The sequence below is a fragment of the Rhinichthys klamathensis genome, unplaced genomic scaffold (genome assembly GCF_029890125.1).
Source record: "Rhinichthys klamathensis goyatoka isolate OS25496 unplaced genomic scaffold, OSU_Roscu_1.1 h1tg000487l_1, whole genome shotgun sequence".
NCBI lineage: Eukaryota > Metazoa > Chordata > Actinopteri > Cypriniformes > Leuciscidae > Rhinichthys > Rhinichthys klamathensis.
Window position 1 is genome coordinate 1865442 of NW_026606974.1, and position 24299 is coordinate 1889740.

Consider the following 24299-nt stretch of genomic DNA (forward strand, 5'->3'; position numbering starts at 1 on the left):
ACTGTGTCAAAACCTTAATTAAGCACTTTCACAGATATTAACTTACCAATGTTCTCCACTGTAAAGCAGATCTCATCATAGGTTATGTTCTGAGGAACCGAGCGCAGACGGACGCAGTACGAAATCCAGATGTGTGTGAAGGTCTTGTTGAAGTAGCATTCGTTTTCCACAGTACGTGTGTAGTCTGGACACTCCTGCCACTCACTAGGGAGGGCACTAAATATCAAATAATGATGAAAAACATAATATTAGATGTATATGAATATTAGACATCTCAGTAATTTTCCACTGCATGGATTTATCAGTAAATGTATGGTAGTTGACTTGAAATACTTACAAATTATATATTGAAAACAGCGTTTGATGATTATTTTATAATTATTATGCATGCAGCTTTTATAAACTCATATTAATTAAAACATATTTTACTTGCACTTTTAATCATTCATTTGTTAAAACCGTATGTAAAATAAAAAGGTACTAAAAAGTTGACTTAAAACGGTGAAAAAACTTGGTGAGAAGCCACAGCACTTAAAATATTCACTTTTGCTTATAGTCATAAATACTCTGCCAAATAACACACAATTTAAGCATGACAATATTGAATATTTTATATACATTATATATATTATATTATATTAATGTCACGTTCACTTTTGGTTTCAGTTACCTTTTCATGGCGTCCGAAATTGAATACTGAAATTGATTTGTCTCTTACTTTTTGGTCTGGTAAAAGACCCTGAGTGCTCCAGGCTCGGTGAGGTTCTGGAAGGTCCCAGCACTCCACCAGCAACGAAAGGTCTCCTGCTCTCTGGAGCGGCAGCCCATAAAATGAGGTCCTCTGTTGGGATCTGATGCAGGAAGGGAAGATAAAACGAAGGAATAAATTATTCTTTTATTAAATCTTATTAAATATGTACTGTATGCATGTTATGTTTTGGCACATTGTGAACTCTGTCCTCTGCAGTTGAGCTCTTCTGGTGCCAAGTTCACTAGCAGGCCTCTCCATCCTCTGCTTTTGCGCAGCCATAAATAAGAATTGGAGGATGCAATTGATTTTTCGCCCTCTAACTGCAGTATAAATCAGCAGACCTAGCACGTGGCACCAAATCCGCTAGGTATCAAGATTTTCTATGACACCGTGTTTTTATTTGATCCATTTCTAAATTGTACCTGTAAGAGTAAATCTAGCTTAAATTAATAGTGGCTTTGGGAATGGAGAGGGACGTTAAAATATCAAATTTCCTCTGAAGAAACGTTTCTGCTGAGGATCACCAGCACAACCATTTTTCCCATTCTCCTTCGTCCAGCCCTCTTCTAGTGACAACAAGATATATTTCCCCCCATCCCACAGCTGCTGAGCACGGCAAAACAGCCCTCACAGCGACGCTGGTTAGGACTGATTGTGTGGGGAAGGGATTTTCAGTGGCTTAAGTGAGTTCACGAACACACATCCACATCCACATCTAATGTAAACCCAAACCTTGCTTGTGAGGGTTTGCTGAATTACTAAAATGAGAAAAACATATTCTTGTGATTTTACAGTAAAAACAGAGGTATTTTAAAACTACTTTATAATGCTCAACATGAACAACAACAACTTGGGTAATATTTTTTAAATCACATTGTCCAAAAGGAACAAAAAAAAACAGGGATGAACAAAATATATTTGTACCATTAAGGCCCCGATATACTCACGGCGAAGTTCTTTTTCATTCTTCACTTAGGGGTAAAACGAAGTTCGAAAGACGTGAGCAGCGATATACTGTTAGCGAACATCTGACGCCGCCGACTCTGCTGAGAGCGACATTTAGATGATTATGTAAATATGTCCTGTGCACTTTCCTCTCAATAACAAAATAAACGCAACAAAAATGAGAAAACAGAAAGCATTTGTAAGAAAGCATCTGATAATAGCAACGTGGATATGTTTGCACAAGCTCTGCAGTTCTAGCCTGGGAAAACCCAGACAACTTCCGGCAAATTTAGATTTGCTCTGAAAGTTAGTCTGGCAAAGAGCTCATTCAAGCCCATTTCCAATCCGTCGAAATCGAGGCACCAATCAGAAACGTTGGGGCGGGCTTTACACGATGACGACAGCGCTGGGATTTTGAAGCCTACATTACAAAGATGGATGCCGCATCCGTCGAACATCACTCGTTCGAATCAGCTATCGCGTCTGTTTTAAGCAATTTGAACGTTTCCTTTTTGTTAAAAACCGAGCAAAGAACAACACTTTGTTTCTCCGCCGCTCTGCATACGTCATCTCCTTCATCACTCTGATTGGTTTTAGGTCTATCCGCGATGTCTGTTGGTGACGCCCCTCTGGAAGTGATTTGTCTATGACGCTTTGCCAGACCATAACTCAACTGAGAATGGTCTGGTTTTAACCAGGCTAGTGCAATTCCGCACTCTAACAATAAATTGCTTGATTTTAAGCGGCTTTACCATGTTAAACATGAAACACAGTGTCAGTGTCTCGCTATTAATAATCATTAATAAAGACTAAAGCTTTAGTCTGGATCTTCTCAGTATCTAGAACTCACCCTCTCCCCCTTTCTGACTCCCAAAACTCTGTTATTGCTGCTCCCTCCCCCTCGAAATTCCGGCATGTGCAATAAAAGAGCCGGCTATATGGAAGAGATTAGGTCTGAGATGAACAGATGATTTGTGGGCCACTGCGGAAAGGATGGGGACGGAACAGATAGACATTATCACTACTAAATTGTTCCTGGTCAATATTTGGTTTGGTGCTGCAAAGGGGGCAAAAATCAGCCTAGCGGTCGAGCACACACAATTTGCCCTCTAAAAAACGTTGCAAAAGCAGCTGTAAAAAGGCCAAATATTTAGATTTGGGAAAAGTTTCAACTGTGTTAGATGTCAGTGTGGGAGACTTTTTAATTCACTGACAAATCTGATGTGGTACAAGAGGATAAATAAAAAAATGTGCTTTGGCTATATTTTCTTATCCTTTGCTACAATACCATCTCCCATCATATTCACAATAAGCAGAGCCTGCAAACTCTTTCCGGGACGTTTCACCACAATCTCTTTTCTGACAATTATACAAACAGTGAGTTATGCCGTTTTTGAGTGTATGCTGTTGGAACTGTGATCTCTAAGTCAGAGCTTTTGAGCCAAAGTACTTGCGCAAAAAGAGCTCATCTATCATTCTGATGTGTTGGCTTGGCAGTGTTGTGGAATACTACTCGGTGTATGTGGTTGTGCGGGCGTGAATATTTTGGACTGACCAATAATTCCTACACAAGAGACATTACAAATCATTGATGAAATGCAATACTTGTTCCAGTTTGAAATGTAGCAACTAAATAAAAATGACAAAAGCATAAGATTCGGGTTTTTTTTCCAGTTAGAACTTTGATACTGATTTTGAAAGACGTGAAGCCAAAATAATTTGTGTGATTTGTGTGTTCAATTTTTTTCCGCTTCATGTCTGTTACTTATGAATAATAAATGAACATGTTGCTTATGCACACACCTACTGCTTGGAAACGTAAATAAAGCCACTGCTTGTGTGGGTGAAGATTTCCCACGAATGAAAAGCATGATGTTCACTCAGCTCCCCGCAAAGAGAGACCACCGGTAACTAGGATACCGGTTCAGACCGAAAGCCAGGACAAATGTTTTCCACTTCGGCTAACTGCAAACTACTGAATAAATTTGCCACATTTGCCAATTAAACCATCTTGATGGATTGCAATCACTTAAAAAAGCACCTTTATCACTGGCTGTCCAGCAAATGTCTTGATTAGCTCAGGGTTATGAGCTGCTGAGCAGATGCTCCATCTTTTCCAACTCATTTGCTGCAAAGACGACAGTTTAATAGCAGAATCAGAAGAAGGGCATACTTCAGTGAATCTAATCAACAGAAGAAAGTAGCATGTGTCTGTTACACAGGAGTACTTTTCACAGCACTTACATAACGTCTTGTGTGCTTCTGTGTGTATGCGGTTACAGTTGTGCGTCATTCAGTACCCATGTGAAATCCATTTGACAGTGAGCATCACTGTGCCTACTGACACTGAAGGACACAGCACCTGAAGTAAGTACTAACAAGCTGTACTTCACAAAGCTGTACATTTGTGACCCTTTAATCTGAATCCTAATGGTACATTCATAATCTTTTATTAGAGAAACGGCTAGTTACCAATGTTTTGAAATAACAAACATTCTAAAAACGGAATTTCTATACTGTGATTGAAATACAAATTCCTTACAGATTGAAAGACAAATTTGAATCCCATTCCTTATGATTGTGTTTTTATGAAAGAATTCAAACAGAACATTTCAAACTTAGAACCATAGAGAAAATGTTTATATAATTCACAAATTACAACATAAGATGATAAACCAAACATATAATCAAGATGTAGCATATACATAAACTATCATTCAAACGTTTATTTGTGTGTGTCAAATCAATTAAACGCAATTAATCGCATCTAATATAAATTTTTTTTTGTAATATACATGTGAATATATTTTATATTTATATGCATATAATATACACTCACCGGCCACTTTATTAGGTACCCCATGCTAGTAACGGGTTGGACCCCCTTTTGCCTTCAGAACTGCCTCAATTCTTCGTGGCATAGATTCAACAAGGTGCTGGAAGCATTCCTCAGGGAGTTTGGTCCATATTGACATGATGGCATCACACAGTTGCCGCAGATTTGTCGGCTGCACATCCATGATGCGAATCTCCCGTTCCACCACATCCCAAAGATGCTCTATTGGGTTGAGATCTGGTGACTGTGGAGGCCATTTTAGTACAGTGAACTCATTGTCATGTTCAAGAAACCAATTTGAAATGATTAGAGCTTTGTGACATGGTGGAAGTAGCCATCAGAGGATGGGTACATGGTGGCCATAAAGGGATGGACATGGTCAGAAACAATGCTCAGGTAGGCCGTGGCATTTAAACGATGCCCAATTGGCACTAAGGGGCCTAAAGTGTGCCAGGAAAACATCCCCCACACCATTACACCACCACCACCAGCCTGCACAGTGGTAACAAGGCATGATGGTTCCATGTTCTCATTCTGTTTACGCCAAATTCTGACTCTAACATCTGAATGTCTCAACAGAAATCGAGACTCATCAGACCAGGCAACATTTTTCCAGTCTTCAACTGTTCAATTTTGGTGAGCTCTTGCAAATTGTAGCCTCTTTTTCCTATTTGTAGTGGAGATGAGTGGTACCCGGTGGAGTCTTCTGCTGTTGTAGCCCATCCGCCTCAAGGTTGTGCGTGTTGTGGCTTCACAAATGCTTTGCTGCATACCTCGGTTGTAACGAGTGGTTATTTCAGTCACTGTTGCCCTTCTATCAGCTCGAACCAGTCTGGCCATTCTCCTCTGACCTCTGGCATCAACAAGGCATTTCCACCCACAGAACTGCCGCTCACTGGATGTTTTTTCTTTTTCGGACCATTCTCTGTAAACCCTAGAGATGGTTGTGCGTGAAAATCCCAGTAGATTAGCAGTTTCTGAAATACTCAGACCAGCCCTTCTGGCACCAACAATCATGCCACGTTCAAAGTCACTCAAATCAACTTTCTTCCCCATACTGATGCTCGGTTTGAACTGCAGGAGATTGTCTTGACCATGTCTACATGCCTAAATGCACTGAGTTGCCGCCATGTGATTGGCTGCTTAGAAATTAAGTGTTAACGAGCAGTTGGACAGGTGTACCTAATAAAGTGGGCGGTGAGTGTATATATATATACACACAGTCAAATAAAAAATTATTCAGACACCAGATATAATTTGATATTTTCTTACTAGTGGGTGCAGGACACTATAGTTAATTTATGTAAGTGAGGATAGCAAAATAAAGTAAACTGTGACATATTATACCCCAAAAATTTGGGACCAAAAATTATTCAGACACTTTGACCTGACCAAGGTTTGCTTATGTGTTTTTTTCTTTTTCTTTAATTGCTAATGCAACCTTTTTACACCACAGACTGAACAAAATTAAGCATTGCTTGGTAATAAAAAACGTTATCAAAATGATTCCAGTTTGCATGAATACGCGGAAGCGACTACAAATTATGTATTATGCAGGCCAGACAAGTATATATATATATATATATATAGTATATTACTGTATATAACTGTACTGTAAACTATATTAAACATTACACTATATTAAAGTATATGTATACTGTATATACTGTGTGTTACTGTACTATAAACTATATTAAACATTACACTACATTAAACATGTTTTGCTGTTTACACAGAATAGAACTGTAAGACTGCTTGAGGTCAGAACATATTTTGATGGACAAATTTGAAATAAACTTTTTAATAAACTAAAGCATAGGTTAATTCTGTAAAAACGGCATGCTGCAGGTTCTCACCCAGTTTGGTGTTATATTATGTACAATTTTATGGAGCTAAAAGCACCCATACATGAAAACATGCAAGGAATATTTCCTTGAAAGTCCTTGGATGTATGGTGATGGATTTAAATCCAGGTAAGGTTGTAAAAAATATGTGATACTCCAAGTAGCATCCTCTGCCCAGAGTGCCCTTCAAAAGGAGCTTAAAATGCTGTTTGTTATTTTTACGTGCATGTTTAGTGTGAGGAGGTCTCTTGGACACCTCAAGCAATGTGGAAATATCACAAAGTAGGTAAATAAAAACCCAGCCTCTGTGAGAAAAACAGCATGAGAACATTATGTTCCATTAGCATATGGACGTGTTAACAGACTGGGATTCAAAGTATTTATTATGGCGAAACCGAACATTATGTTTATCACCAGAAGATCAGAACTATAATGAGCTTCATTGCCATGTACCATCCACAGACAGCTTGTTGTTTTTTATTTGTTCGACATAATCGTTTCTGGAAGCATTCTGACCAATATGCTTTACAACTTAATTAGAACTAAATAATGAATAAGCAAACCGCAATGGCTTAACATAAATACAGAGCTCATGATTGTCTTCACTGACTTGAGAAACACATAAAAGAAGCTCAGATATCTAATTTAATGCTCCTTTTACATTCATTTGCTCCGGAAGCCTGAATTATGAAAGAACACAGAAAGCTGTTGCGATTCATTTAAATGAAATGTTTGTGATTGTATAATTTATTACGTCAATGGGCTGTTAATGGGTAAAGAGCTACACAGATTGCTCATCATTACAAACACAATTAGGTTAAAAGCTTAACTTTTTTTGCTTTAGGTGTTCAATTTACATTTGAGTTAAAGTAAAGGGTGAAGTAAAAACAAGCCTATGTTTTCATTTTGCTGTTGTTACCAGAAACACTTAAAAAATATGTTTTTGACTTGCGTATTTTTTCTGACCTAAGCAACAAAGGGGTCAACTTGGTCAATAAACAAGCCAAGTAATGAGCACAAAATATGACAGCAGTGATTACATAATTTTCATTCTCTCAGCCCCTCAAACTAATTACCAATCACACACACACACACACAGTGACTAATGAGCACATATTTGAAAAGCCTGTGACCCACGGCATAACCATGTCACGGAGTGTGTATGGCAGGAAACACAAGGAGACGAGGATTTCCAGTAACAATCACTTTTACTTCTAAACAAAACAATAAACAGATGCAGGCAGGGAATACACTCAGGTAACATAGACAACGACCGACCAGGGGGCTGTTCCATAAATGAAGCTTAGAAAAGCGGGGATTAAACTCCAAAACCTGACTTGAATGAGCCTAACAAATAAGTTGGGGCTAAAGTGGTTCCATAAAAGGTAATTGAAGTTCACTCAATCTCACTAATTTGATCCAGGTTTATCTAGTCTAGATAATTGCGTGTATATTTGTACCCCCCCCCCCCCCCCCCCCCCCCCCCCCCCCCCACACATGTAGAAATTGGAATAAAAAAAGTGTTTGTGTCTGTACTTATGTCTTGTAAAATGTTAAAGGGAGTCATGATTTCCCTGTCTGTACAATCCGATGGGGCCAGACTATTCCTCGGAAACCATGCAAAGGAAGTGCTTTCCAAATTATGCCTGATTAAAGTCCCACAGGAAGAAAGTCTCTCAGAAAGATCTATCTGAGATTTATTTATCTGGGTTGACCATTTCAGTGCTCTAAAACTACAGACACAGACAGGTAAATCATAGACAGGTAAAGACAGGTAAATCAGACAGGTAAATCCCCCCCCCCCCTCATCTGTGTTGAAAAGAAATAAAATCCTAATACTATAATTTTCTGTTTATAACAGATTGTAATACTACAAGCTTACAGGTATTTCAAGTTTGTTTTGTGCTGGCAAATATATATGAATGATTTTAAAGGAGAATCAGAAATTAGTTTATACCCTCAAATATCAATTAAGTGATTTTGGCTGTGGAACCCCTCAAATTCCACCTATACACACAAGAAAAAAGGTTGAGGGACACTCAGACATTATGAAAACACTTTTGTGTTCACAAGCCAAATGTGCAGTAGGTGTTTTCAGCACTGTGCTCAGCATAAGAATTTGTGTCAGTGGCTGGGTAAGACTGCCATCGGTCTAACAGACCAGAACATAAAAATACTCACTGACAGTCCAGCACGTGCACCACCTGCTGCTCTTTGTCCTTTAAAAAAGCATTATGCTGAATGGGGGCAAGGAGGACAGACAGGGGTGGTGGAGGGGAGAGAGAGAGAGAGAGAGAGAGAGAGAGAGAGAGAGAGAGAGAGAGAGAGAGAGAGAGAGAGAGAGAGAGAGAGAGAGAGAGAGAGAGAGAGAGAGAGAGAGAGAGAGAGAGAGAGAGATGATCCCATGTTAGAGACACACACTTCTGATAAAGCAATAGTTCACCCAAAATTTAAAATTTTATTATTTATGCATTAGATAGATACACTTGTCCCATGTTGTCATTTAACAATATTATAGACAGATAGATAGATAGATAGATAGATAGATAGATAGATAGATAGATAGATAGATAGATAGATAGATAGTAGGGGTGTAACGGTACACAAAAATCACGGTTCGGTACGTACCTCGGTTTTAAAGTCACGGTTCGGTACGTTTTCGATACAGCAAAAAGTAAGAAATGCCAGAGAAATTTCCTATTTGTTAAAAGAAAAAATATTTTTTAAATAAGTGTGAGTTTTCCTACATCTTGAAACTTTCAGGTTTATAAATGGGGGTCATCTTTGAAGGATGAACAAATAATGTTTTGGTCATCACATTAAAAATAACATTTAAATATATGAAGAGTTCAGATGCAAAAGCCATTTGAAATTTTCTTCTAGAATGATCATTTTTATCAAGCTTGTATATTTAAGTTCAGTAATTTCACTTAAATGGCAATGAAGATTACCTATTAATTGTCATTTGAGTGAAATTACTGAACTTAAATATACAAGCTTCATAAAAATGATCATTCTAGAAGAAAATTTCAAATGGCACTTAGAGGCGTTTGCATCTGAACTCTTATATTTATTTATATAATATTTGAGGTTTGAAGTGCTGGAAAAAGATGTGTGAAGTACTTGAAAGCATTTCACTATTCCAGCCAAACTGGTTACAGTGAGTGTTACTATATTAAATCCATGGTGAATGTTGCTGGTCTGTGGACGTAAAGTATTACTAGTTCATTCTCGGCACAATGTTTCTCCTGGTGTCCACGTCAGCGCTGTTTGATCTAATAGAGATCTACGGTTAATAACGGAGAAATGTGAATGCTTCTCACTAGATCTCGCAGCAATGTTATTACTTCAGTGGCGAATTCAAATGTTTTCTTTACTGGATCTTAGCGCTGTGTTGTAACAGTGTCGCTTGATCGAGTCGATCGGCTCGCGCTGCACAGATGTTGCTGGTCCGAACTGATAAACGACCCGTGAAGCACATAATGAGTAACGCAGTTTCGTTCCGCTTTCATTACGCTTGCCATTTGATGTTGCGCAACGTTGTGGTGGTCGCGCCAGCGCGAATTTTGTCGGCAGGAAAAATGGTCCAAGGAATCGTTCGGTTTGAATGCGTACCGAACCGGAAGCATCGAACCGAAACGGTTCAATACGAATACATGTACCGTTACACCCCTAATAGATAGATAGATAGATAGATAGATAGATAGATAGATAGATAGATAGATAGATAGATAGATAGATAGATAGATAGATAGATAGATAGATAGATAGATAGATAGATAGATAGATAGATAGATAGATAGATAGATCGATAGATCGATAGATATAATTATTAATTTATTTAGCTATTGTGGTCACAGTAAAACATTCATGAGGATAAACAAAAAGGTCGAAGACAGAAGACACTTCCAACAGAATGTAAACTGGTGTTAAAAATAACTGCAAACACACACACTGTACAGAAAGGGGGATGAGAAACTCAATACGTTGCAAGTGTTCACTTAACCTCCAGTGCCTAGATGTATAGTGGAAAGTACTAGTAGAAACCACATTATACAGAATATAATGGAGGATTTAGGGGATGAAATTCACCACAGGAAAAGGAGTCAATGTCCGATAATGATGTTTCTTTAGCCATTTGCTAACATGCAAATGATCGTTATTCCAAATGTAGTGCAAAGCTACATAAACACACAGCCGCCTCCAATTGCCCTGTGTAAGCCCATCATTAACAGACCCTCTCTTTGATGATCAGTGAACACAAATCCACACCCGCAAGCTGAATTACAGCAGATTTATGTCAAGTGGATCTGCGATAATGACCGTAATCCTCCCTAATACTGTAATAATGAGGACATTACTTGAGTAAATCTACCAAATCATTTCTTTATTGGGATTTTTGCCACTTTAATAAATGAATAAATAAATAAAGTACAGTGTCATTCAATCACATACTTTGACCGGAGATTCTCTCATTAAAGTTCTTGTTAAATTGCTTTCTGTTTTCTTGCTTGCATTTTTTCTGTCGCTCAAAATCTAATCTATCAACCAAACATTTAACATTTTTCTCTCATATTTCTGCAAACCAATATGCTGAATCTGCTGGCAAGTTTACCACAGAGGGTTTAAATATGCCTTCAGATGAAGAGGAATTGGTTTATGGCCACACGCCCCTTGTGGAAAAGGTTTCATGTGAACGGCCCTGTGGTCCTGCAGTCCATCTGGGTTTTCTGCACATAAAGAGCCAACTACTGCCTTATGTAATGGCAAACATTGCTGTCCTCTGCTGTTCTTCTTTCTCCACATGTCTCAAAGCGAGCAAACCCAGCTCTCTCCCTGACTTCACCCCGCTGCCTAGCGTAAATAAACTGCAGTCCAAAAAGGGCTCCGCCTGCATCTGAAACTCCCTGAGTCACAGCAGTAGACTCTCATGTTGCTCAGCGCTCACAGCGGACCCTGTGTCGTGCGAGGGTTATGGCAAGACAGCACGGCGCAGGGAGAATTAAGAAATCAACACGGCAACCTAATCACTAGGCCTTTAAACGCAAAACCGCATGCTCAACAGAAAACACTCCTCAAGTGGTAGACTGCCTTGCTTCCTTAGTGAACATATTGTTTGTGGAGGAAAAATAGACTGACTTCCAAGAATCTACTCGTGCTTCTGAATGTTTCCTGTGTATGCACAGATTGCTCTGAAGTCTTCGGCACTTCTGGTAGTTTAATTATTTATTTATTTAGAGGACAATCCCCTTAAAACAACCTGGTCTTGGTCAAGGACACAATGGTTATACATCAAGTTTGTGCTAAGAAGTTTCTTGGGACTGCAGTAAATAGTTTAACCATCATGCACATATTGTGAAATCTGATGGGGTCATTGGTTTTTCAACATTAGGTCTACAGATAAATGCCGTAAATAGATTAATGGTGAGGTAAATGTTAAAGTAATGTATTTATTAGTGTGTTGTATTGTTTGCATCATCAATGGGTAACAACCATTCATATGTAAGAAATGCATAATGCTTTAAACTTAACAATAAAGCAATAAAAGTAAGAAAAACCAAATTTGCAGCTATAACAGTTTTATGGGTGGCTGTGTAGTAAATCCAATAAAGACGAGATGCGTGACGCAGAATGAAAAAAGACACTTTTAATGAACACCAAGATATCAATGCAAGCGGTGTTAGTGAGGCCAGCAGGGGGCGCTCACCCTGTGGTCTGTGTGGGTTCTAACGCCCCAATATAGTGATGGGGACACTATACTGTCAAAAGAGCACCGTCCTTCGGATGAGACGTTAAACCGAGGTCCTGACTCTCTGTGGTCACAAAAAATCCCAGGATCTCTTTGGAGCAAGACAAAGACATAGGCTAAAGGAGACGAGCTGAAAAGATTTTTGCCACAAGAATCACACTTTTTCAGTTGAGTGAAAATTAAATCATTAAACCATACAGATTAAGCAGCTACGCAATATTACAGTTACTGAAAGAAATCAAAGATGACATCGAATCTCCGACTCAGCGTTCACTTCACATTCCATTCCAGCAGTTGTTAAACTCCTCGCTACATTACAATTATTGGCATCAGGATCATTTCAAACAGTCATAGCATCAGCAGTGAGAGGAGGAGGCCCATTCAATTGCGCGTATAAATATAAATACAATTTACGGTATAGTGGGTGGGGACAGGCGCTGATTACCTGATGAACTGCAGGTTTGGTACATAACACGCACACTGCGGTTTCACATCAAGCGCTTTCTGCGTCTTGGCCATGGCGCTATTAACGCTGCGTTCGCAAATGTACGTACATCTGGCCCCCAGTCTGTATGGAATGTGCAAACACAGACAAGCGGGGTGATACAAACAGTGAAAGGTCCCAGTGTTGATACTGGTGAAATATTTTAACAGATTCGAGGACCAGATATACAAATATACTAGGGCTGTCAGTTAAACGCGTTATTAACGGCGTTAACGCAAACCCATTTTAACGGCGTTAATTTTTTTATCGCGCGATTAACGGTCTTTTTGGCCTAGCAAACTTTGTAGTTTTTTTTTCACATGCTTTTGTAAGACTGGAAAACTGGTTATAGGGAACGACCACTTCTTGAGAAGACAAAGAACCCACTGCATAGTAGCATTTGGGCTCACTCTTGTGAAGGCCTCATCCGAGACTAGAGGTCTCACCTCTGAATCATCCTAATCTACATTTCTTCCCCTCATCCCCCACTCCTTCCCCTTCATGCAGATCACCTGAAACTCACATAAGAATATATGTATGGTTTGATGTGAATGATTATCATTGAGTATTATGTTTGGTATCATTTGAAATGTCTCAAGAATGAATGGTACAAATGTCTCATTCCCAAAGTATAAAACAAAAGGAAATAAGGTTTTTAAGAGTTTAGGAATAACTGGCACACAAAGGAATGTGGTCTCTAGGCACTCCCAAAGGTGTAAATTCATGAATGCTAATTTCCACTGTTCTTCGCAGATGGTCAAACTTCTACCCCCAGTAATGGTGGGGGAATACAGTGAGGATTAGCTCATGTAGTTCTTAAATGTTGGGTTTGCATCTATTTCTCTTATCCTAAAGCATTTGATGTTCTGTATTGATGATCTTTGAACTGGTTATGAAATTGGCATAATACTTTTACCTGACATAATAAATTGTTATATTTGATTATTCTAACAGACTTTGACTTCATTTCCATTGGAGTTAAAAGGAATAGTCAAACATTAACGTATATTTAAAGATGCACAGATATCATAGAAAAACTTTCATTTTATGGAGTCAGATGAAACGAGTTAATACATAAGATAAAATGTATTGTATTTAATTAAAAATCCCTTTGCCATGATGGGAAGAGGCGGAACACGCGTTGAGACCGCCATTGGTTTGAATGCCGCCATTGGATCAAATTAGACGGCCTTACACTTTTGCAACAGGACGCGGCATGCGCGGCGCTGCGCTATGAAACCCATTCATTTCAATGGCTTGCGCCGCGCGAGGACGTTTTGAAAGCGCAAGCGGATCTAGCTAGACCGGAAACAAAACAACAGGCACGCCGCACACACTTGTTTGGGCTTGCGAGCCGGCCAAATAGTAGGTTAACGTAATGTTTTGAGTGGATGATGAGCACGAGACGCCGAAATCAGGACCTCGTCAGTTATTTCTTTCACCCTTTTATTGATGGACAGTGTTACATTGTGTGAGAGATTATTTGCTCCAAGTGAGAATGTTAGTGTGAAATTGAACACAGTATTGTCAATGTTGTTTTCAATAAACAAAAAAAATTGCACAAAGCAAGCCGATCCACTTTTCCATGTTGATAAGAGCATTAAAAAAGAAATTAGAAAAAAGAATGGGACAAAAAGAAATCAAGAGACATTTAGAATAGATAAAAATGTGCGATTAATTGCGATTAATCGCGAGTTAACTATGACATTGATGCAATTAATCGCGATTAAATATTTTAATCGTTTGACAGCACTAAAATATACATATGAATGAATTAGTTATTTATATAGCGCTTTACTTAAGTACTACTGTACACTAAAAGCTCTTTATACAATAATACTATTATGGCAATATATTTATAATAGGTGTTTGTGTTGTTAAATTGAGCTTAAAGGTTTCCACTGTAATTAGCAAAGAACATATATCTGTGTTAAACAGGAATACACTGTAATAATGTTAATCTCACCCTGGGCACAGTATGCAATACCTGCTCTTCCTCTCTCATCTCCATCACCTTCTCTCTTTCTTCTTCTCTCAGTCTCCTTATCTTGACCCGTATATCTTCCATTCCCAAAGCTGAGCTTTGATTGATACAGTCTTTACAAACTGATTATTTCTGTTGGTCGTTTAAAACTTCTATCGTAAAACAGCTGTTTAGTTTAACTACTTACATCTTATCGCACTTTATGACCATTAACTGAAGCGTGAAGTGTCGTGCTGGAATTCACGCTCGGGCTCAAAACTTCTGTGAACATAAAGCCTGCCTACTTTGATTTGATTGGTCATTTCAAACACTTTGACATTGACAAGCGGTTTTAGCAGTCGGTTATCATGGTGATGTGCATTATCCTTATCCGTAAAATCATATGGTGTTAAAAACGTCTCAGTTACGTGTGGTAACCCTCGTCTCGTCAGAGGAGTTTCCAACGAATTGGGATCACGCTAGGGAGACCAATTGCCTTCGAGTGAATTAAAACGAGCTAATGAATATTGGCATGCAGGACTTGCATTCCGCACCCCGCCTGCCAGTGCGGGTATGAGTTTCCAACGAATTGGGATCCCTAATAACACGCCATGGTGCTGGCTCCTTCCGGGCGCCCAGCATAGCTTCCGGCCAAAGCAGTTTCTTAGTTTACTTTACGGCGGGAGCTAGCTAGGAAGAATCACACTGCTGTTCCGCAAGACCCGCTCAGTGGATTTGGATAACACTGGGGAAGTGTGCCCAACCTGTAGGAGGGAACGCTGCGGAGCCCCTGCCCGCCCGAAGGGAGGCACTGGAATACACATATGTACTAACCCGTGGGGTAGTGAAACATATGGCAGTCCCTGAGGTAGTCCCAGCCCGAGGGGTGGGAGTGTACTCAGCAGGGATGACAGAACGGGTCTGTCGAGGGGAAGACACGGTGCTAACCCGGAGGGTAGCTGGAACGTGGAAGAAATGGGTCACCGTAGGGACCACTGTTAACGTCACCCTGTCTAATAACAACTCCTACGAGAGGTAATAGACCTGGCGCCGGGCGATTCGCCTCGCCTGGTGCCGGAAGGGTGATGGAGGAACTCACGAGGTTAACCGTTTGTTGGGGAACCAACGGAGCAAAAAGACACACGTATCCGGCCCATGGGGTGGAAATGGCGTAGCAAGCCGACATGACCTAGTTCCTCGCACTACTGGCCGTAGCGAGTACACGGGAGGAAACAGGTTTAACACGTAAGCTATAGAATCTAGCGAACGTGTTAGGTGTCGCCCAGCCCGCAGCTCTACAGATGTCTGTCAGCGAGGCGCCCTGCGCCAGCGCCCAGGAGGAGGCGACACTCCTAGTGGAGTGTGCCGTCAACCTAGGTGGGCAAGGCACGTCCTGGGATTCATAAGCCCGGACGATAGCATCCAGTGGGCTAACCTCTGCTTGGAGACAGCCTTCCCCTTCTGCTGGCCTCCGTAACAGACGAAGAGCGTTCAGACGAAGAGCGACAGAGGAAAGCTAGGGCTGGGTCTGCCTCCCCCGGGGGCAGCGCTTGCAGGTTCACTACCTGATCTACAAACGGAGAGGTAGGAACCTTGGGTACATATCCAAACCGGGGTCTCAGAACAACGTGAGAAAGACCCGGTCCGAGCTCCAGGCACGATTCGTCGACCGAAAATGCCTGCAGATCCCATACCCTCTTAAAAGAAGCCAAAGCCAACAGGAGAGCTGTCTTCATAGACAGGATATTTAACTCAACCGTCGGTAAGGGCTCAAAAGGGGGCCTCTGGAGTGCTCTGAGCACTAGAGTTAAGTCCCAAGAGGGTACAGGGTGCGGGTTACAAGGCGGATTTAGCCTCCTAGCACCCTTAAGGAATCTGATGACCAGGTCGTGCTTCCCTAATGACTTACCATCTACTGCATCGTGATGAGCGGCTATTGCGGCAACATACACTTTGAGGGTAGAGGGAGACAGCCTTCGCTCCAACCCATCTTGCAGGAAGGAAAGCACGACTCTGATCGGGCAAGTTCGGGGGTCTTCCCGACGGGAAGAGCACCAAACGACGAACAGGTTCCACTTCAAGGCATAGAGGCACCTCGTAGAGGGGGCTCTAGCGGAAGTGATGGTGTCTACCACCTAGAACCTCCGCGTCCCGTCCAGGGACCAGACATGGAGTCTCCAGAGGTCTGGACGCGGGTGCCATAGAGTGCCCCGTCTCTGAGAAAGTAGGTCCTTCCTCAGAGGAATGGGCCAAGGAGGTGCTGTCGCGAGGAGCATAAGTTCTGGGAACCAGGTCCGGTTGGGCCAATACGGCGCAACTAGCAAAACCTGCACCTCGTCCTCCCTGACTTTGCACAGTGTCTGTGTGAGAAGGCTCACTGGGGGAAACGCATATTTGCGAAGGCACCGGGGCCAGATGTGCGCCAGTGCATCCGTGCCGAGGGATCCTCCGGCCAGGGAATAAAACAACTGGCAATGGGTCGTGTCCGGAGAGGCAAACAGATCTATCCGAGTGGCTCCGAAGATTCCCCATATCAGCTGAACCGCCTGGGGATGGAGTCGCCATTCTCCCGGAAGGGGCGGCTGCCGTGAGAGCTCGTCTGCTGCACGTTTGAGCACACCAGGGATGTAAATGGCCCGAAACGACCTCAGATGCTTCTGACTCCATAGGAGGAGATGGCGGGCGAGTCGCGACATATGACGGGAGCATAGACCACCTTGATGGTTGATGTACGCCACGGTCGCAGTGCTGTCCGTACGGACCAGTACATGCCTGTGCAGAAGCAGCCCCATGAGGCGGCACAAGGCTAAGCGTACTGCTTGCAACTCTAGGCAATTGATGTGCCAATGCAGTTGAGGCCTCGTCCACAGACCTAAGACTTCATGCCCGTTGTACGTGGCCCCCCATCCGTTGGCAGAGGCATCCATGAAAACCACAGCATGCCTGGACACCTGGACTAAGGGCACTCCGGCCCGTAGAAAGGCAGGGTCCGACCAAGGACTAAAGGTTTGGCGACAATGCAGGATAATGTTGACCCGGAACGTGCCGCTCTGCCACGCCCATCTCGGGACTCGATCGTGAAGGAAGCGCTGAAGCGGTCTCATATGCAGCAGGCCGAGCGGCGTTACAGCGGCTTCGGCTGCTATATGCCCCAGGAGCCTCTGAAACCGTTTCAGTGGGACCACTGACCTGCCCTGAAAAGACTTGAGGCAGTTGAGCACTGACTGGACACGCTCCTCGGTGAGGCGCGCAGTCTGAGCGACCGAGTCCAACTCCATACCGAGATAAGAGATCCTCTGCGTGGGGCAGAGTTTGCTCTTGTCCCAGTTGACCTGAAGCCCCAAACGGCTGAGGTGCTGAAGCACCAAGTCCCTGTGTTCGTAAAACAGATCTCACGAGTTAGCTATTATAAGCCAGTCATCGAGATAGTTGAAAAATACGAACGCCATGTTCTCTCATGGGAACAATGGCTGCCTCCACGACTTTCGTGAAGACACAAGGCGACAGGGCCAAGCCGAAGGGTATGACCTTGTACTGATATGCCCGACCCTCGAACGTAAACCGAAGAAACGGTCTGTGTCGAGGAAGAATCGAGACATGAAGTACGCGTCCTTCAGGTCGATCGCTGCAAACCAATCCTGGGGACGGATGCATTCAAAGATGCGCTTCTGCGTGAGCATTCCGAACGGGAGCTTGTGTAGGGCCCAATTCAAAATTCGCAGGTCCAGGATCGGCCGTAACCCACCGCTTTTCTTGGGTACAATGAAGTAAGGGCTGTAGAACCCAGACCTCATCTCGGCTGGAGGGACCAGCTCGATCGCGTTCTTCACCAGCAGGGCGTCGATCTCTTTCCTCAAGACAGGGGCATCGACACTCCGCACTTGGGTGAAGCGGATGCCCCTGTACTTGGGGGGCCGGCAGGCAAACTGAATTGCATAGCCGAGCCGGATGGTACGGATGAGCCAGCGGGACGGCCTCGGAAGCGCTAGCCAGGCATCGAGAGACCGTACCAATGAGCCAACCCGGACCACCGGCGTACCCGCGGAGGGGCAGCAAGGTGGAAGGCAGGGACCGGACTCTGGAGGCATTGCTGCGGCCGAGAGAGGGGCCTGACACCTGCCTGCATCCACTGGGGGGCAGGCAGCAGGGAAGGCCCGTCTTTCTCTGAGGCGTTCGGCTGCTGGCTGTCCCGAGGCGAAGGAAGGACGGGAAACGAGGAGCGAGGCCCGAGGGCGTCGAGTCCAGGTTTCCGTGCCTCCTTGCCCAGCGGGAGACGAGAGTGAAGAGGCCGTGGCGGCGTCACTGTCGTCTAAGCACTGGAAGAGGGGGAAAGGAGTGGCAAGGCATGGGAGCGTCGCTCACTGCAGTCCGCACCTCTTGTATCCCAGAGATGGAACAAATTGCTCTATTGAAAATGTGGGTACCACTGGACTCCGGGGAGCCAGCGGCGGAACATAAAATGAACAAAGATTCTCCACCCCACCAGGGATGCTAAGACAGGTGGCGCCGTCTTCCTGCGAAAGCTAGACGTCACAGTAGAGCTGGCTGTGACATCTTTTCCACAGGGGACTGACACCCTTGGCAACAAACAGACTGAGGAGAAACCACGAGTGACTCGGTAGCACATCGGGTCAAGCTCTTGGTCTCCTCAAACTGCTTCTGAACTGTGGAGAGCCGCTGGGCACAGTCTCCAACAGTGTCGCCGAAAAAGGCAAACCTTGTGAGATAGGAGCACTGAGAAAGCGAACTTTGGCGATATCTCGCACCTCTGCAAGGTTTAGGCATGGGACGCTTCTGGACCACCAGTGTGGACATCGTCTGACCGAGGGCCAGTGCTGTGACTTAAACCATTTTCTCGGTCAGTCACAATGCACAGCTCAACCCCGACTCAGAACTACCCTCGTGTACTGCGTGTTTTGGCCTCACACAGACTTGTAGTGGGGAAGAGGTGGTCTGCCATTAGCAAAGCCACCCCACCACCAAGGGTAGTGAGAGAGGAAAAAACTTTCTCTGCAGATTTTGGCATGTTTGGCTTTCCACATTGGCGCCAATATGCTTCCATACTGCTAAAGTTTTTTCACACACATCTGGGCAGGCACAGGGGCGGGGCGAGGCGATTACGCGTCGGACTGCGCCCCCAGAGTAGCCCGGGAAGTGTGGCTGTCAAGCATGAGTACACACACCATTACAGTGGGAACTCAGCATCATCATTTCCAGAGTGTAACAGCCCTCTCTCCGATGCAGCGATCGACATCTGATCCTCCCCTGGAGCCCCGAATGAAATAGCTGGTCCCTCATGAGAAGGACCAGAAATTCCACCCGAAAGCTGCCAGGCATGCAAAACAGTGAATGTGGCCATAACTTTGATGGCACACGGCACGCTGAGCGCTCAACCCCTCGTGAGAAAGGCAAGACGAACAACGTGCCCATGCTCTCATAAGAGAGCATAAACCACCCACGAACAGTCTCAGCATGTTTACGATGCACTAGAGGAGTGAGGGGTCCGAGGAGGTGGTCTCGTCAGAGAACGCTCACTGTAATCCTCAGATCACCAATGATAACCAAAGTAGCCCTTTTCTGGTGGCCACCAGAAGAGGAACTAGATCGGGGAATAGGCAAAGGGACTCCACCTCGTTTGAGGCACTTGAGTCTCGACCGCGCATCTAGAGCCCCGAATGACGCGTGCTGGGTTTCCGTGACAACCCGCGCTGTCAGCCGGCAGCTCGACGGCACACGGCACGCTGAGCGGCTCAAGCCTTTACGAGAAAGGGGAGACGAACAACGTGCCGACGTGGTCATGCTCTCATGAGAGAACATAAACCACCCACGAACGCAGTCTCAACATGCTTAAGCCCAGGCACGTGAAACAGTGATCGTGGTCGTCAAATGAGGACAGGAAACGACCGCATCCAGAAACACAAGGGTAAAACGTCATCCTGAAAAGGACGCGATCTTCACCCGTGTTGCTCTTTTCACGGAAAACGCTCTCTTATTGTGCTGAAGCACACAGGGATAAATGTGGCAACACAGCGGGGAAACTGCAAGCCCACTGTGCGCACTCAACCGAATATCAGCTGTGACAACAGCTCTTTGAAAAAAAGGCAGATCGCGTGAAGCAGCAGCTGGTACCCGGGAGATCGCGAAGATCGCTGAAGCGCCGTCACACCAAAACAGAGAGGTCTCGGAGAAAACAGCAGACTCGTTGAGCGTGAAGATAATATACCAATCTTGAAGCTCATCCACTCAGAGGACTAAACCGGTCGGCTCCGAAACAAAAAGCATATGTGTGTGCACTCGCTTCCGCTTTATACCCGCACTGGCAGGCGGGGTGCGGAATGCAAGTCCTGCATGCCAATATTCATTGGCTCGTTTTAATTCACTCGAAGGTAATTGGTCTCCCTAGCGTGATCCCAATTCGTTGGAAACTCCTCCGACGAGACGTAGGAGTTCCCGAACGAAAGGGAACTCCAGTTATCAGCTTAGACAACACACTCTTATGGAAATATTACAATCATACAATCTGCTTATGCCACACTGAGGATTAGGTTTAGGAATGGACCTTTATGCTTAGTTTTTTTGTCGCGAGACCAGGTTGGTTTAGACAGGCCAGATTCCAGAAGGGAACATGACATAATAAATAAAAATGATTATTTGCACATAGTCTGATGAAAATAGATGTATTTTATGTCATAATTAGTTCTAGTACATCTTTGTTAGAAGATCTTGGGATTTAGAACTAGCCTGACTACGTCAGACTTCGTACTTCCGCTCAATTTCAGTTCGCTTCTGTACTCAGTCTGAGACAGCGACCTATCTCTCAGTTTTCCTCCGGCCTGAAAACAGCTGGCCAATCAACGAACAGAGGGCGGGCTGAGAGCCGTGACGTAGACGCTAAGCACCGAGTTTAAGATTGTATTTTAGGTTAGGGAAATCGAAAACGATCGCGGATATGGAGATACGGGATGCAATTCGCTCTGTTGTAGAGAATATTCCCGGCATTTGCAAACTGAAGCCCGTACAAGAAGAGTGGTTTGTTAAACATTTTGAATGGAGGTGATGTTTAAGTTGGAGAGAGAGGTGATTGCGTTATGTGATTGGCTTACAGGTAAACAATAATTTTATACTTCAGACAAGCGCCCCCCACCCCCCGCCACCCCCCGCGAGAAAGAAAACACTTTTCAATTATGCCATTCCAGACTCTGTCTACGAAGCAAAGCGAAGTAGCAGAGTTTGGTATTACCAGGCTAATTTAGAACCAGAATGACGCTAAATGCTAATGCATTTCACAAGGCAACATATTGGAATAAATAAAAACTGCTAAAACATATTGCTAATGCATTAATAGCCCTTTCATTAGGACTTCTTTTTCATGCGCTCCAAAGCTCAGGTGATAAGGCAATATTTTTGTCCATAGTAGTTAAATAATAACTTAATAAACATTAAAAGAGAATATTTTCAAACAAAAAACCAAGAAAAACCAACTTTAATCCAAGTGCTAAAGTCTGTGCTCCAACATGTGTGCAGTGACTGGGTCATTAACCCAAGTCATTCACTGCATCTGAAAGCCTATTACACAAATGTTATTCACCATAACATATCACTGTCTCAATGATAAGCTATGTGCAGTGTTGACATCCCAATTGGTTCATCATCCCATAAGCGCCACTGTATCCTGTCCCTGGACTTTGGATGACCACAGTCAATGTGTTTACTTTCAAACAAAACCTATTTATTGAAGGATTGTTTGACTAGACCAAAGTAAAATGTTCTGTGTGCTCAAAGGTAAATAATCTTGACACAAGCCCAATGGTTTTCCAATAATGACTTGGCACAGACATCTACAGTTTAAAGGCCCACTGAAGTGCCTTGAAATGCGCAGCGCTTTTCAATGTGGTAACGTAATTTCCACTGAAACAGGAAGACAGGGCGGGACATATCGAGCAGCTCCTGCCTCTTTTTAAAATAGCCAATAGCGTTTCACTTCTATCACAGCTCGGCCACAGCCGTTGAGCTCGGCAAAGCTGCATTTGACAGCTTATGACAGCCAGGGTCTAATAGATTCCCCCTTTAGATTTAATATGAAACTGTTGATAAAGCAAAACAGTGATCATAATCTGCTGAGGATGCATAGTTTGAAAAGTGTAGTTTGTGTAGATGTGTGGTTTTGAAATGTATGTTGGTGCATGCATGGCACCGGTATTATCTCTTTCACTATTCAGTACTGTTTCTAGTGCACAGTCTATCTAACCATTTCTCCTCCTAATCTCCTCCATATCGCTTCAAAATATAGTATTCTGTGTAGAATTCAAATGAATCCGATATGTTTTGTGGTCTGCACCGACTCACGCATATGATCCATTCTGTCCTATCGTGTCTCTGGACTGGAGCTAACTGTGTGCACGCTGTGGCGGTTTGCGTGACACTAAAGCGAAACCAGACTTCATTCGCCCCAATGAAAAGCATATTTACACCGTGTGAATCGTTTCCTATCCCCTATATAGTGCACTACGTGCCATTCACCATGTAAAAAAATAGCATTAGTGTGAACAATTAACCGATTTCAGCCGCAGCTTCAACGTCTATTTATAGTGCAGGGGCAGGATGCTTTAGATTCTAGAGAGCATTTTATTGGATAGAAAATCTGAAGTGTGATGTCATCAAGTCAGAGTGATGTCATCAAGATGTCATCAAAATTGTTATTGTTATTAAAATTATGATATTAAATGTATTATTTATTAATTATTATTAATTAATATTAATTATTTGTTGTTAATTGTATAATTTATTTAATGATTTCTTACATTTTTAATTTACAACAAAATAAAGCAAAAAATAAATAAAATAAACAAATAACGCAAAATAACAATCCATGAAGCAATTTTGCAAATGCTGCAGTAAGCACAGCTGACAAAGCAGCCAAAGACATTCATCTGATGCATATTTACGTAAGCTAACATTTAAAAAAGTGTAGACTGAATCATTCTACCTTGTATATATACTGACCAACTTGATTGCAAATAAGACTACTGTGTTAAAGTGAAATAAATAACACATGTTTTTGACGTTGTGAAGTACCTGGAGCGAACAGCTCGGATCCTCGAGCGGACACCAGTCCAGTTCCACACAGCAAGCTCAGGTACAGCAGACTGAGAGAGAGAGAGTAAGCCATAGCTTCTGCTGTCTCCCTGTGTGGTAAAATAAGAAAAGAAAAATCATTATTTGTGGTGCTCCCGGATGACACCCCTCTGACAAATACTTAGCTGAAACCCCTAGAGAGCCCCGGGGCCATCTCCTCAGCATCTCCAATTAATTTCCCTACTCCTTCACACCAAATTGCACTGGCTGTTACCACCATTAATACTTAGCTGGTCTGCGTGAAACCCTATATGAGGAAAGCAGACAATTAACAACCAGACGCAACCTCTGCAACACTCAGCACTTCCAGCCATACGTGGGTTTATCATTATCTGTGGGTTACATGGGGTCTTTTAAGCATGCAGGCTGTGCGGGGGATGTTTTCACAAGCTAATACTCCACATTTACTGTGTTAAACTAGAATTTACATTATAAAATTATGCTAGGGCGACAGAAAACCTTTCAAAATGTCAAACGTTCATGCTATCGCCGCTAAAGGTCCTGGTGAAACATAATCTCATATGGAATGAAGCATAAAGAATTTAAACCAGCTTCGACTTATATTAGTGCTAGATGTGTGACAGAAATACTG

General features: G+C 43.0%; 1 protein-coding gene across 1 annotated transcript in view; it reads right to left on the minus strand.

The window, feature by feature from the left end:
- Positions 1–23778, minus strand: part of ghra (growth hormone receptor a) — a 30036-nt gene extending 6258 nt beyond the window's left edge. The window contains 3 exon segments of the mRNA XM_056237527.1: positions 47–216; positions 719–851; positions 23648–23778. Coding sequence (XP_056093502.1) covers positions 47–216; positions 719–851; positions 23648–23741 — 397 coding nt within the window. The 5' untranslated portion in view covers positions 23742–23778.
- Positions 23779–24299: the final 521 nt, after the last annotated feature.